The following is a 14,138-nucleotide window of genomic DNA, read 5'->3' on the forward strand; positions in this document are numbered from 1 at the left end:
TTTGTATCTTAATTTTTTTTTTAACTTTTATAATAAAAATATTGTATTCAGATAGGCACAAAAAAGAATATATATAGAAGAATTATCTTTTTTTGATAATTCTAAAATATTATTTTGTAATCAATTATTTAATATAGCATATAACATATAAACTTTATATCATTAAATAAATTAGTGAATAGTTAGAAACTAAAAATAAATTAATAACCTATCTAAAAGTCTAAAACCTAATAAAAATATGACAAATAAGAAAAGCTAATATAACATATAAATTTAATATTAATAAAATAAAAATTCGTTTTTATTTATATAGAATATTCATCAAGGCTATTATTTTAAATTAATGATTTAGTGACTCAGTTCAAAACAAATAATACATCAATGATAATTTAGCTTAAACTTAATAAAAATATGATAAATAAGCAAAATTAGCTAAAATCATGGAGAACATGACAAGTAAGCAAAATCACTTCATAGATAATAGTATAGATGTTTAATTGTATGTTTAGAAACATATATTAGATTAGATAATTCTAGAGTTAGTTTCCTTTTAAAAATCTTAATTAAATAACTAAAAATTAAAAACTATCAACCAATCAAATTATAACGATTAATTAGAAATCTCTCGTATGAACGACATGTCAGAAGAAATCACTTAAATGATTTTTTATTTAATATATTGGAGGATGAAATTAGTAGTGAGACTTTTATTCTTGTGGGCTATTTGCTGAAGAAAACCAAAAAAAAAACTACATTATTTAGTAGATTTGCCCTAGATTAAATAGGATATAGTATACTTTTGTTGAATTTTGAGTGGTATTCAAACAATTGGCCCCATTTATGAATAACGCAAGTGTTTTGTTATGAACATGTGGAGAGCAAGATTTTCGAACCCCAGCCATATCCACACTCAAAGTTAAAATAACACAAAATTAATTATTTGGGCACAAATGTCAAACACAGTATATGTACATAGTAACTATACAAAAAAAAGAGAGGAGTTCATATAAGTTGAACAGCTGCAATAGAAGGAATTTTCTCTCTGAGTTTCTGAGTTACTGCCACTCGTACGGTCATGACACCAGCAGCAGGTCCTGTGATTCTTATCTTAACAATCGGTTCTTCAATCTCCACCAGTTCGAGGGATCCATCTGCTGTTCCGATCAAGTAAGGCCTGATTTCTTCAAGCACCTAAACAAAACACAAAATGCTTAAACATCACACGTGAACTCAAGAGCAAGACATAAAGATCTCTACTTGTTCATGATTCGAAAAACAAAGAAAATCCCGTTTGCTTTGCTTTCTAGTTCCGGTTTCACCTTTACCACATAAGTACATATACATATAACTTAAAAGTAACCAAGAAGAAGAGTATATACCTTTTCAATGTTTTCGTCATTGAGTTCAAGGCCAGTCTCTTCATCTGGAACTGATTCAACAGCCACTATTTCAGGGATCTTTTCCATGAGGCGACGCTCGATACCCATCTTCATCGTCGTAACAGAACTTGGGCATGAACCGCACGCTCCCTGCAGTTTCACTCGAACAATATTGCCATCGATCTCGTGCAATGCGACATTCCCACCATCAGACATAAGGTATGGTCTGATATCGTCCAAAACGCTTTCAACGTTTTCCTCCGTCAAGGGTACTTCCAAGACTGAGTCTGGGGTTGCCACTGCCTTTACAACTGTAAAAATCCAGAGTCCGAGTACTAAGCAACATGAAAATCAAGATATCGAGTAGAGTCTTTCTAAAGGAGAAAGACAAGTAATCTGACCTTGGGATCGTCGTCGACTAGAGAGAGACTGAGATAATCTTGGAAATCGATTACGAGGCCTAGCTACGAGACCAAGAGAGCATTGGGAGATAAAACTCTGCCATGAATCTAGGTCAGACATTCGTGGAATTGGATACGAAGAAAGAGCATATCAATAAACTCAAAAATCACCTGAGCAGAAGAAAGAAGACGAGAGGAGGAAGGATCAAGGGCTCGGGTTTGTGGCGCCGATGCCGGATTTAGCGCCAGGAATTGCATCTCGCAGCGTTTCTTGGTCGGAAAAACCTAATTGATTCTGGAATTTTAGGACGGAGATTCCTTTTTAACGTTCAACACTTTGATAGGCCCACCCAATGTTTTCGTCGCGGTTAATTGATTTATGAGATAGGCGTAGAACTTTTTTAAAAAAAAAAACTGATTTATTAATTGGGAAAATTGACAAAATAAGTCATAGTAAGAATAGATTCGTCCATATTAATCTTTGCATTAGTTTGTCAATACTAAACACGGTTAACATTATATTAACGAAAAATATCTTAACTTTTATATAACTCATAAAAATAAGAAAAAAATCTATAAATCTATGTAAACTTTTAACATATCTATATTAATAAAGTAGACATGAAACTCTCCTACTTACGCCACCTCAGCGTAGCATGTTTCTTTTCGCGCCACGTGTCAGCTCCTGCATCTACCGTTTTTGTTTCTTCTTTTTTGGTCAACTAAGCCATTTAATAAAGTAGACATGAAACTCTCCTCCTTACGCCACCTCAGCGTAGCATGTTTCTTTTCGCGCCACGTGTCAGCTCCTGCATCTACCGTTTTTGTTTCTTCTTTTTTGGTCAACTAAGCCATTTTTGCCGTGGAGCTTTCCTGTAACGTTTTTTCTGTCCTAAACTCTTGCTTTAATATCATTAAACTCAACCCCTCCTTTCCTCCCATTCCATCTCATTTATTAAGAATCACGAACAATATCTGTAACAGCTTCAGGCTTAACCTATAAATTAGTGTTTAGAGACGATGAGGACATGCACCGTTCGGATATATTATAGCCTAAACCATCTCTACCAAGCATCAGCACGTGAAGAACCCGAACATCATCACACAAAAGAGCGTTGTTTGATTCTTTAAAAAGGCAATGTGGGCTCTGGAATTCATTTGTTGCTCATTGAAACCTTAGCTAAGCCCAACAATGGCTTTCCTAACTCTCACTAACTTCCATTGTAACGTTCTCCAATGCCGAGCAATCACCATCGTAACGTTTCTCCAATTCCACAATTGTCTCATAAGTCTAGCAAAGCAGAAAGAAACGACACTTATGGCGGCTAAGAGGGTCAATATCTCAGATCCCAAAGCAGATTTCTTTGAGTCAAAGCAGGAGATTGGGTACGAGTTGGAGATCTTCAAAGAGAAACAGAGGTAAAGCTTTCAACTTTCCACAACTATTCTCTTGGTCCTCATCTTAGATTCACATTCAGCTTTTGTCACATGGTCTGATTCAAAAGTGTTAAAACTTTGTGCAAAAATGCAAAGCTTATGAATGATGCTTATAAAAATTTCATGGTGAAAACTGAAAACTATGAAAACAACCAAACCAGCTGATGAAGTAAGAGGTTTCTTCTGAATTTGAACTATTAAATTTCTTTATGGCCTATGTTTTTTTCTACATGATACTTAATGATTCTACCTACGAGCAGGAACAAAAAAGAACATTACTGTCAAGAAGTTTTACCATTATTTCTAGACGATATAACAATAGTGAGTGTCTTTTTAACTTTAACCTTTCAAAAATCCCTGAAAGCTTTTCACAAGCTCTCTTACATGACAATGTTTTCTATAGATATGCGGTGAGAAGCGTTAACGTTACAAATTAAAGACCCCAAGCCGAATCAGTGAGTGATTCTATATTTCTCTGTTTTCTAACTTTTAAGCATAACAAACATCCCTAAAAAATCTTATTGTGCAACTCACTATGATATGTGCAGCTCATCCACGGCATATATGTATGTGAACACAAACTGTCAGATAAGTCAAAACCAGAGTTTGGTTCTTAGCTCAAGTTGGGAGTCATAGCAGAGAAGAACAAAGAAAATATTGAAGGTTTTGATCTATTCTAACCTCAAAAATGAAACCAACTTTTCCTCTGCAATAATAAAGTAGACATGAAACTCTCCTCCTTACGCCACCTCAGCGTAGCATGTTTCTTTTCGCGCCACGTGTCAGCTCCTGCATCTACCGTTTTTGTTTCTTCTTTTTTGGTCAACTAAGCCATTCTTGCCGTGGAGCTTTCCTGTAACGTTTTTTCTGTCCTAAACTCTTGCTTTAATATCATTAAACTCAACCCTCCTTTCCTCCCATTCCATCTCATTTATTAAGAATCACGAACAACATCTGTAACAGCTTCAGGCTTAACCTAGAAATTAGTGTTTAGAGACGATGAGGACATGCACCGTTCGGATATATTATAGCCTAAACCATCTCTACCAAGCATCAGCACGTGAAGAACCCGAACATCATCACACAAAGAGCGTTGTTTGATTCTTTAAAAGGCAATGTGGGCTCTGGAATTCATCTGTTGCTCATTGAAACCTTAGCTAAGCCCAACAATGGCTTTCCTAACTCTCACTAACTTCCATTGTAACGTTCTCCAATGCCGAGCAATCACCATCGTAACGTTTCTCCAATTCCACAATTGTCTCATAAGTCTAGCAAAGCAGAAAGAAACGACACTTATGGCGGCTAAGAGGGTCAATATCTCAGATCCCAAAGCAGATTTCTTTGAGTCAAAGCAGGAGATTGGGTACGAGTTGGAGATCTTCAAAGAGAAACAGAGGTAAAGCTTTCAACTTTCCACAACTATTCTCTTGGTCCTCATCTTAGATTCACATTCAGCTTTTGTCACATGGTCTGATTCAAAAGTGTTAAAACTTTGTGCAAAAATACAAAGCTTATGAATGATGCTTATAAAAATTTCATGGTGAAAACTGAAAACTATGAAAACAACCAAACCAGCTGATGAAGTAAGAGGTTTCTTCTGAATTTGAACTATTAAATTTCTTTATGGCCTATGTTTTTTTCTACATGATACTTAATGATTCTACCTACGAGCAAGAACAAAAAGAACATTACTGTCAAGAAGTTTTACCATTATTTCTAGACGATATAACAATAGTGAGTGTCTTTTTAACTTTAACCTTTCAAAAATCCCTGAAAGCTTTTCACAAGCTCTCTTACATGACAATGTTTTCTATAGATATGCGGTGACAAGCGTTAACGTTACAAATCAAAGACCCCAAGCCGAATCAGTGAGTGATTCTATATTTCTCTGTTTTTAACTTTTAAGCATAACAAACATCCCTAAAAAATCTTATTGTGCAACTCACTATGATATGTGCAGCTCATCCACGGCATATATGTATGTGAACACAAACTGTCAGATAAGTCAAAACCAGAGTTTGGTTCTCAGCTCAGGTTGGGAGTCATAGCAGAGAAGAACAAAGAAAATATTGAAGGTTTTGATCTATTCTAACCTCAAAAATGAAACCAACTTTTCCTCTGCAATGGTGATTATTTTATGCTGATTTTCTAAGTAAAGATCATTGGTATTTGAGTTCGGAGAAATTAACATTTCTTCTCGTCATTGTGAGAAATCCAATGAGGAATGTTAATCTCTTTTCCCGGAGATTGTTGAGAAATCCAGGTCGGACTTTTTCAATCTTTGAAATTATTGGTCTATGTGTTTAGTTTGAATAATTGTTTCCTTCCTACACTGCTATATTGCCAAGTTATTCATTTTAATTGAAAATTTTGTTTTCATATTCAAAAGTGTTTAATATGTTGCTCCTGAAATTACAGAAATGAGATTTATATTTTGATTACAGAGATTATTAAATAAATCATACTTTGTGGTGTCTTTTTGGGGGTTTGTAATATAAATGTTATATAATCTCTGATCATTTTATTCTATTTAATTATGTAATTTATATATGTTTAACAATGCTAACGTCGTTATAATAATGAAAAAACTGAGAAAAGGAATGTTTGATGAGATGTGAATTACAGGTTTTCATTCAATACAACCAACATCTAAAAAATTTGGAGATCAGAGTTATTAATTCAGATGAAAAGAAAAACGAATTCCAGTAAACATTTATATGCGGTTTGATTTATCTTATTGATCAGATGATTAATGTTTACATTACATTTATGTTTTTTCTTTGTTTAGTTACAGTTTAGTACACTTTAGCTTTTTTGACCAAATTATTTGATCTGAAGTGGTACGTAACCAGAGTAAAAATAGCTAGAAGTATCATATTTTATTAGTTTCTGGAATATTAATTCATAAAAATATTTAAAGAAACATGAGAAAATTTCCAAAATATATATATATATATATATATATATATATATATATATTTTTTTATAGAGTTCTATAAAAGCTATACTATTAACAAATCATAATCACTAAATACTAAAGTTTAATCAAAATATCATTGAAAAAATACTTATGAACTACAACAAACAAATATTATATTATGTTTATAATTTGTTAGTTTATAATATTGTTTTAAATTTAGAATGTATTTTGATCAAAAATTTAAAATGTATTAAAAAATTCATAAAATTTTGAAATATTTTTCAGCTTAAAATATTTTTTAAAAAACTTCATAAAAATATTTTATAAAATTATACACCCCGCCCGTAGGGCGGGCCAACCACTAGTTTTAACTATACAAAAAATCAAACTAAGAAAAAATGTATTTATCTAAAATTAGGGGTGGACATCTATCCTATTAAAAGTGAAGTACAAATGAGAAATAACCCTTACTTTTTCTTAGTATTTACCAAGTTGTGCCATTTCCTTTAATAATAACTATCCTTTTAAATTATCATTAATTATCTATCCACCTAAATATTCTCTAACTAACTGATACAAGAAATGATTTTTTTTCAACAAAAAAAGACTTTGAAAATGCCATAACGTGAATCACCTTTTTAACTAAGAATCATTCTTTATAATTTTAAACAGCCTTATCAATTTAAAGTATATGAAAGAAATAATATCAACTATTAAATATTTTAAAGTTACAATCTCTCTTATCTATCTAATAAATATGATATTAAAATTGTAAGTTGATCACCTATTTAACTGATTTTAAATTTGTCCTAAAACAGCATAATATATTAATAATATTTAACTCAACATAATATATTTATCAATGTTTTGAAAATCAGATCGAACATTGACTCGGAATTATAGTTGGATCAACGGTCGGACCGGACCCAGTTTTTAAACTGTGTGGGAATCTATATCCGTCTGTCCATCTTATTGAAATATAAGTACATTTAAAAATTGTTTGGAAACATGAATAACAGAATAAAAGAGGATATATAATGTTGTTTGGAATGAATAGTAGTAATATTAAAAAAGAAAAGAGTAATAGACTTATGTTTTTAAGAAAGAAAATAAACATACATTACATATAATCTATTAAAACTAAAATACAACTTAGAATTAACCCTCATTTTTCCTTAATATTTACCAACTTGTGCTACTGCCTTTTAATATGTCATTTAACTGCATAACTAAATCAATTTAATTAAACTAACGTACTACACCAAATATAACAATTTTAAAAGATAATTATATATCCGTTTGTTTTGTCTTCAGAATAAAATCCAACAATACAAAATTCAATTAACTATTATTGTACACCAATTGTGTAAAATCTAACACATAAAATCAAGCAATATATATAATGATTATTCATTCGTGTACTCATCAAGTAATACAATACAATATAATATGAAAGAAATGTTAATATGTATTTGACTCGACATGTTATATTAGTACCTATATAAAATTATTTTTTGTCAAATTACATATAACACGATAATATATCGTAATACTTGGTCTCAACAGTAAACTAAAGTAATGAAACTGTCAAATTATTATGCTTAAAATGTTTATATATCTATTGCAAAATAACACCCGCACGGGTGTGCGGGTCAAGCTCTAGTTCGGTTTTAATTATGGATTCGGTTTGGGTTTGATACAGTTTATTTGGATTTAGGAAAACATTAACTAAAGTCAATCCAAATTAGTTTGGTTTGGTTTGGTTTGTGTCCAGTTTAGTTCGGATTTAATTCAGTTTGGTATATATTTGGTTAGGTTTTTGTTTGGTTTGGTTTAATTCGATTTTTTGTATTTATTCAGTTCAGTCGAGTTATTTTTTTAAGTTTTTTTCTAGTTTTCTTACAAAAATATAATTTATAAAAACATAAATAAATCATTGAACACTAAATTATTATTTTCTTTATATTTAAATGAAAAGCTAAACATCACAACAAAAATCTAAAAGATATAATCCAATAATTTTATATTATTATCCTCAAACCTAATATAAATATCATAAGAAATTTTCAGGGAAGCAAGCGAGCAGCTCAAACAAGCGAGCTAGTCAAACCGACGATTAACTCAAATGGGCGAACATGTATTAGAATATCTGCATTAAAAGTTTTTAGGGGGGTTCATACAATTTTCAAAAAAATAAATAGTATAATAATGAGATGGAGGTGAACTTGGATCCGAAAGGCACTGGTAAGAGGCGGTTCAACCACTGTTCGCGGACCCCACAACACGTGGCGGCCCGCGACTGGTCCGTTCATTAATTTTTTTTAAAAAAATCAAATGAAAAAAATAAAATTATAAAATTACATTGAAAAATGAGAATGGAAAGTTCACCAATGGGAGTGCCCTATGGGCGAGCATCTAGTCGAACAACTTAACTAGGACAAGTATATGCTATAAACAAAATTTTGTGGTAATATGATTCATATGCTATATGAAATCTTCTACAGAAAAACTTTATAAATTAACAATGTTTGGAACTCTAATATTTTACTAATTTAGAGAATTACTAATTTATAACAATTATTTTATGTATACTGAATTTTATGTAAAAATTCGAAAGTTAGTTCTTAAGTATATATATTGCATAATTTTTTCCAATTAATTGTTTTTTAAAATTTGATTATTTGGTATATAGAAAATATGTATCTTAAATGAAAATGCATTTTAGGTGCAAAATGATAAAATAATATTAAATATTTTCGAAGTGTTAAAAAATTAAAGATAGAACCATTACAAATAAAAACATATAAAGTTCATGTAAATTAATTATTAAATTATATTTACATTGAGATCATATATATGATTCTTAAAAATTATTATCGAAATAAGAAAATATTAAGTTATTATAAGTAGGAAGTTGCAGGCCCATTATTGGGCCTAACCCACATAAAAAGCTCACAAGTTTTCTTTTGCTTCTTCTACGCTCAGTTCTATTCTAGAAATTCGATTTTCTCATTTTAGGTCCTGAGATCAACACAGTGAATCGACGATTCCGAGAGAGACAAATCGAGCTTAACAGATATGGTGAAGGTGCGAATGAACACGGCCGATGTGGCCGCGGAGGTCAAGTGCTTGAAGCGTTTAATCGGCATGAGATGCTCCAACGTCTACGATATATCTCCCAAGGTTACAAATCCCTACGCTTCACACTCTTTGTAATTCGATTTGATTTCCGTTAGGTTTATCCTTTGTATGTTTGATTGATTGCAGACGTATATGTTCAAGCTGTTGAATAGTAGCGGCATCACTGAATCTGGAGAGAGCGAGAAGGTCTTACTCTTGATGGAAAGTGGTGTTCGTTTGCATACCACTGCTTACGTCAGGTTACTAACAACAATACTCATCCATTCAATCTCTGTATTTTCAGTTTTGTTAGCAGTAGTAGAGATTTGATTTTCAACTACTTCTTGTATAGGGATAAGAGCAATACACCATCTGGCTTTACTTTGAAGTTAAGAAAACATATTCGTACTAGGAGGCTTGAGGATGTTCGGCAGCTTGGTTATGATAGGGTAATCAAAGTTGAACTTTTATGTGTATTTGTTTAGTTTGATTCCATTCTGATGCTTTTTCTTATTGCTATTGGCTCCAGATCATTGTCTTCCAGTTCGGGCTAGGTGCTAATGCTCACTATGTTATATTGGAGCTGTATGCTCAAGGAAACATAATCCTCACCGATTCCGAGTATATGATCATGACTCTCCTCCGCTCACATAGGTTAGTGTTTTTTTCAATTCCTTTCATTGCAACTTGTGTGGCCTTTGGTAGTGAATTGTTTATTGCAATTCTTGTAGAGATGACAATAAGGGTTTTGCTATCATGTCTCGCCACCGTTATCCTATAGAGATATGTAGACTCTTTGAGAGGACCACTGCTTCAAAGCTGCAGGAATCGCTTACTGCTTTCTCCTATGAAGTTAAAGATAGTGAGACAAAGGAGCAGAATGGTGGCAAGAAGGGTGGGAAGTCGAATGAAGCTAAACAATTTACCTTGAAGAATATTCTTGGTGATGCTTTGGGGTACGGGCCACAGCTCTCTGAGCACATAATTCTGGATGCTGGTCTTGTTCCAACTACCAAACTTTCACTAGACAAGAAGTTAGATGATAATGAGATTCAGCTTTTGGTTCAAGCGGTCATCGTATTTGAAGATTGGCTTGAAGATGTTATATCTGGTCAGAAAGTTCCTGAAGGTTATATTCTAATGCAGAAACAAATGTTGCTGAATGACACGTCTTCTCAAGGAGGTGTTACGAAGGTCAATATTAAACTTTATCTTCTATTTTTTTCTCTCTCTTAAAGGGCAATAAAAATATATATTTGCCTGGTTGTCTGCAGATGTATGATGAGTTCTGTTCAATCTTATTAAACCAATTCGAATCAAGAGTGTATGACAAGTTCGAAACTTTTGATGCGGCTTTAGACGAGTTCTACAGCAAAATTGAGAGTCAAAGATCTGAACACCAACAAAAGGCAAAAGAAGATTCTGCCAGTCAGAAACTCAATAAGATTCGCCAGGATCAGGTTTGTGGTATTTCCATCTCCGTGTATCCCTGTACAACTTTTCTCCATCGTTATTGTAAGTGCAATGTTTCTGTACTCATGTTGTAGGAAAACCGTGTTCAAATTCTGAGGAAAGAAGTCGACCGTTGTGTTAATATGGCTGAGTTGATTGAGTACAACTTAGAAGACGTAGATGCTGCCATATTAGCTGTTCGTGTAGCGCTTGCAAAGGGTATGGGCTGGGATGATCTAGCTCGTATGGTCAAGGAGGAAAAAAAACTAGGAAATCCGGTTGCTGGAGTCATTGACAAACTTAATCTAGAGAAGAATTGCATGACCTTGTTGTTGTGCAACAATCTCGATGAAATGGATGATGATGAGAAGACGCTCCCCGTGGAAAAGGTGCTGAATCGCCTTACATTTTGAATAAAATAAGTTCATCTTCTTTTCTTGTTCTGACATATGGGGCATGATTTGTGGTTTCCGTAGGTGGAGGTTGACCTATCACTTTCTGCGGCACGGTAATGCCAGGCGCTGTATGAAATGAAGAAGAAACAAGAAACCAAACAGGAGAAGACTGTTTCTGCTCATGAAAAAGGCTTTTAAAGCAGCCGAGAAAAAGACACGCCATCAGCTTTCTCAGGTAATCTTTCATCTTCATTGCCGTTGATCTTGTTGGTGTTTGCTTGCTTACAGTGAACTGATCATTTGCATTCTTCTGTCTAATAGGAGAAAGCGGTTGCAACTATTTCACACATGAGAAAAATTCACTGGTTTGAGAAATTCAATTGGTTCATTAGCAGTGAGAACTACTTGGTCATCAGTGGTCGTGATGCTCAGCAAAATGAGATGATAGTTAAACGTTACATGTCAAAAGGAGATCTGTAAGTTTTCATGTGTAGAGTCTTTTTCTTAGTCTCTGTGTTGGTATTATATTTTCAAATGTTATCATAAGTTTCTTTTCACCATGATTTTTCTCAGGTATGTGCATGCAGAGCTTCACGGAGCATCTAGTACTGTGATAAAGAATCATAAACCTGAACAAAGTGTACCGCCCCTCACTTTAAACCAAGCTGGATGTTTTACGGTAAGCAGTTTTACTAACCACTTAACTATGGTGTGCAATGTGTTAATGACAGACCTTTAAATGTAATTCGTTAATGCAGGTTTGTCATAGTCAGGCCTGGGATTCGAAGATTGTCACTAGTGCGTGGTGGGTTTATCCTCATCAGGTCAGTAAAACAGCTCCTACTGGAGAATACCTCACAGTTGGAAGTTTCATGATACGAGGTAAGAAAAACTTCCTTCCACCACACCCACTTATAATGGGTTTTGGACTGTTGTTTCGTTGGACGAGAGTTCCTTGGGAGCTCATTTGAATGAGAGAAGGGTAAGAGGTGAAGAGGAAGGAATGAATGATGAAGTTGTCATGGAAACGCATGCTCCTGATGAGCATTCAGATGCTGAGACAGATAATGAAGAGGTGTCTCCGGAAGGAGAAAGAATTTACAAGAATCAAATACAGCATTGAGCCAAGATACTTCTTCTTTGGATATTAAATCATCTGGAACTGATGGAGAAAATGCTGAAGCAGCTACTTCACAGCTTGAAGATCTTCTTGATAGAACCCTTGGTCTGGTACTGCGACGGTGGCAGGCAAGAACCATACAGTGGAGACATCAAAGGATGAAACGGAAGAGAAGATGAAAGAGCAGGAGAGAAATCAGTAGTGAGAGATAAGCCTTACATATCAAAAGCTCAAAGAAGAAAGCTTAAGATGGGCGAAAGCGGTAAACACAGTGACTGATGATAACACTGGCCAAGAGAAGCCGGAGCAAAAGGAAAAAAGTGTTTCTAGCGCTAACACAGCAGCAGATGATAGCACTGAGAAAGAAAAGCAGCAGAGGAAGACAAAAGATACTTCTTCTTCTTCAAGGCAAGCCAACAAGACCATACCTGAGAACAAGCCAGCTGGGGAAAAAGTTAGCCGAGGGCAAAGGGGTAAACTTAAGAAAATGAAGGAGAAATATGCTGATCAAGACGAAGAAGAAAGAAAAATTCGAATGGCGTTGTTGGCAGTAAGTACTTTCTGAATAACCGACAGTTGCATTCTCCATTTTTCTCCATGAAATTTTAATTATTTTCCTTGTGCAGTCTTCTGGAAAGCCACAGAAGAATGATGTTGAAGCACAAGCTACGAAGCCCGCAGTCATCGAAGAGAAGAAACCTTCTGAAGGTAAACTTATACGACCTGTCTGAAAATATTTCATGACATACACTTTCAGATAAAAATGGCAGGCATATGATACTGATGGTTGTTGTATGCAGAGACAGCAGATGCTGTGAAATATGTTATAGGTGTAAGAAGGTTGGACATCTTGCTAGGGATTGTCATGGGAAAGAACCTTCTTCAGAGATGGACAAAGTGGTAATGGAAGAAGATGATGTTCATGAGCTTGGGAAGAAGAGAAAGAAAAACTGATTGATGTCGATTACCTTACTGGTAACCCATTACCAACTGACGTTCTCTTATATGCGGTCCCTGTGTGTGGCCCCTACACGCTCTCCAGTCATATAAATACAGAGTCAAAGCGATCCCAGGGAGCATGAAGAAAGGAAAGGGTAATAAACATTTTTCCCCTATTATTTTGACTTTAATGTAGAGGTTTTGGATTGTGTTTGATGATTGTTTATGTGTTTGGGCAGCTGCAAAAAACCGCAATGAATCTGTTCACACATATGTCGGAGGCTAGTGTTAGAGAGAAAGAGCTGATGAAGGCTTGCACGGATCCGGAGCTGATGGCTGCTCTTGTTGGGAATGTGAAGATCACAGCAGCGGGGTTGACGCAACTGAAGCAGAAACAGAAGAAGGGCAAGAAAAGCGGGAAACACCATGGTTAGGTTTCAACTTTTTTCGTTTGTTCTTCTTCAAGGACTCATTAGCTTGCGTCTTGTGTTCATTGCAGAACTTTTGTTGTTGAAGTTGTTATAAATTTTATTCCGAAAATAAGAAATTCGTCCCATCCAAAACAAAATTTTGAGATTTGCTGGTGGAACTTTTGCATTGGTTCACTTTGAGTTTTTGAATTTGGTTAGTTTTGATTTGAGTATGGTTTATTTTGGTTTATTTAATTTTAAGAAAACTTTAAATGAAATAAACTGAAACTAGTTTTGATATAATTGATCATATATATAATATATATATATATATATATATATATATATTTTATTTATTTATTTTACTGATATAGTTTTGATATTTAAAACTCTGATTTTAATATTTTATAATTTGGATTTAAAAATGTTGTATTTAAAAGCTACATTATTGAAAGTAGATTTATGTTTTAATAAATTTGATTTCTAACATATATAACTCAATTTTCCAAAATATAGAAAAAGTTAAATATAGTTATAGTTTTTCGATATAAAACCAAATACATTT

The 14,138-nt window shown here is 33.8% G+C and overlaps 2 protein-coding genes across 2 annotated transcripts; one reads left to right on the plus strand and one right to left on the minus strand.

Moving 5' to 3' along the window:
- Positions 1 to 903: 903 nt before the first annotated feature.
- Positions 904 to 2,108, minus strand: LOC108838629 (nifU-like protein 2, chloroplastic). The gene is made up of 4 exons (XM_018611533.2): positions 1,952 to 2,108; positions 1,781 to 1,877; positions 1,380 to 1,690; positions 904 to 1,191 (listed from the first exon to the last, which is right to left on the minus strand). The coding sequence occupies exons 1-4, from the start codon at positions 2,036 to 2,038 to the stop codon at positions 1,003 to 1,005; spliced, it is 684 nt and encodes a 227-aa protein (XP_018467035.1). The 5' UTR covers positions 2,039 to 2,108; the 3' UTR covers positions 904 to 1,002.
- A 7,000-nt stretch (positions 2,109 to 9,108) lies between these two features.
- Positions 9,109 to 13,687, plus strand: LOC108832030 (uncharacterized). The gene is given in 23 exon segments (XM_056997659.1): positions 9,109 to 9,320; positions 9,405 to 9,517; positions 9,610 to 9,706; positions 9,787 to 9,911; positions 9,989 to 10,451; positions 10,532 to 10,717; positions 10,805 to 11,098; positions 11,186 to 11,290; positions 11,292 to 11,339; positions 11,426 to 11,580; positions 11,678 to 11,783; positions 11,863 to 12,043; positions 12,046 to 12,192; positions 12,195 to 12,329; positions 12,332 to 12,405; positions 12,408 to 12,488; positions 12,490 to 12,774; positions 12,851 to 12,932; positions 13,025 to 13,042; positions 13,045 to 13,155; positions 13,158 to 13,253; positions 13,256 to 13,318; positions 13,404 to 13,687. Coding segments are annotated over 23 exon segments (3,264 nt in total). The 5' UTR covers positions 9,109 to 9,215; the 3' UTR covers positions 13,598 to 13,687.
- Positions 13,688 to 14,138: the final 451 nt, after the last annotated feature.

Source organism: Raphanus sativus, unplaced genomic scaffold (genome assembly GCF_000801105.2).
Source record: "Raphanus sativus cultivar WK10039 unplaced genomic scaffold, ASM80110v3 Scaffold0734, whole genome shotgun sequence".
NCBI lineage: Eukaryota > Viridiplantae > Streptophyta > Magnoliopsida > Brassicales > Brassicaceae > Raphanus > Raphanus sativus.

Bases quoted from the DNA above. Each gene is read 5' to 3' on its own strand.
- LOC108838629 (XM_018611533.2), bottom strand. From the start codon at position 2,038: ATGCAATTCCTGGCGCTAAATCCGGCATCGGCGCCACAAACCCGAGCC. The intron at 1,691-1,780 runs GTCAGATTACTT...GGATTTTTACAG, and splicing joins TAGTCGACGACGATCCCAAG to TTGTAAAGGCAGTGGCAACC. The intron at 1,192-1,379 runs GTATATACTCTT...TGTTTTGTTTAG, and splicing joins ATGACGAAAACATTGAAAAG to GTGCTTGAAGAAATCAGGCC.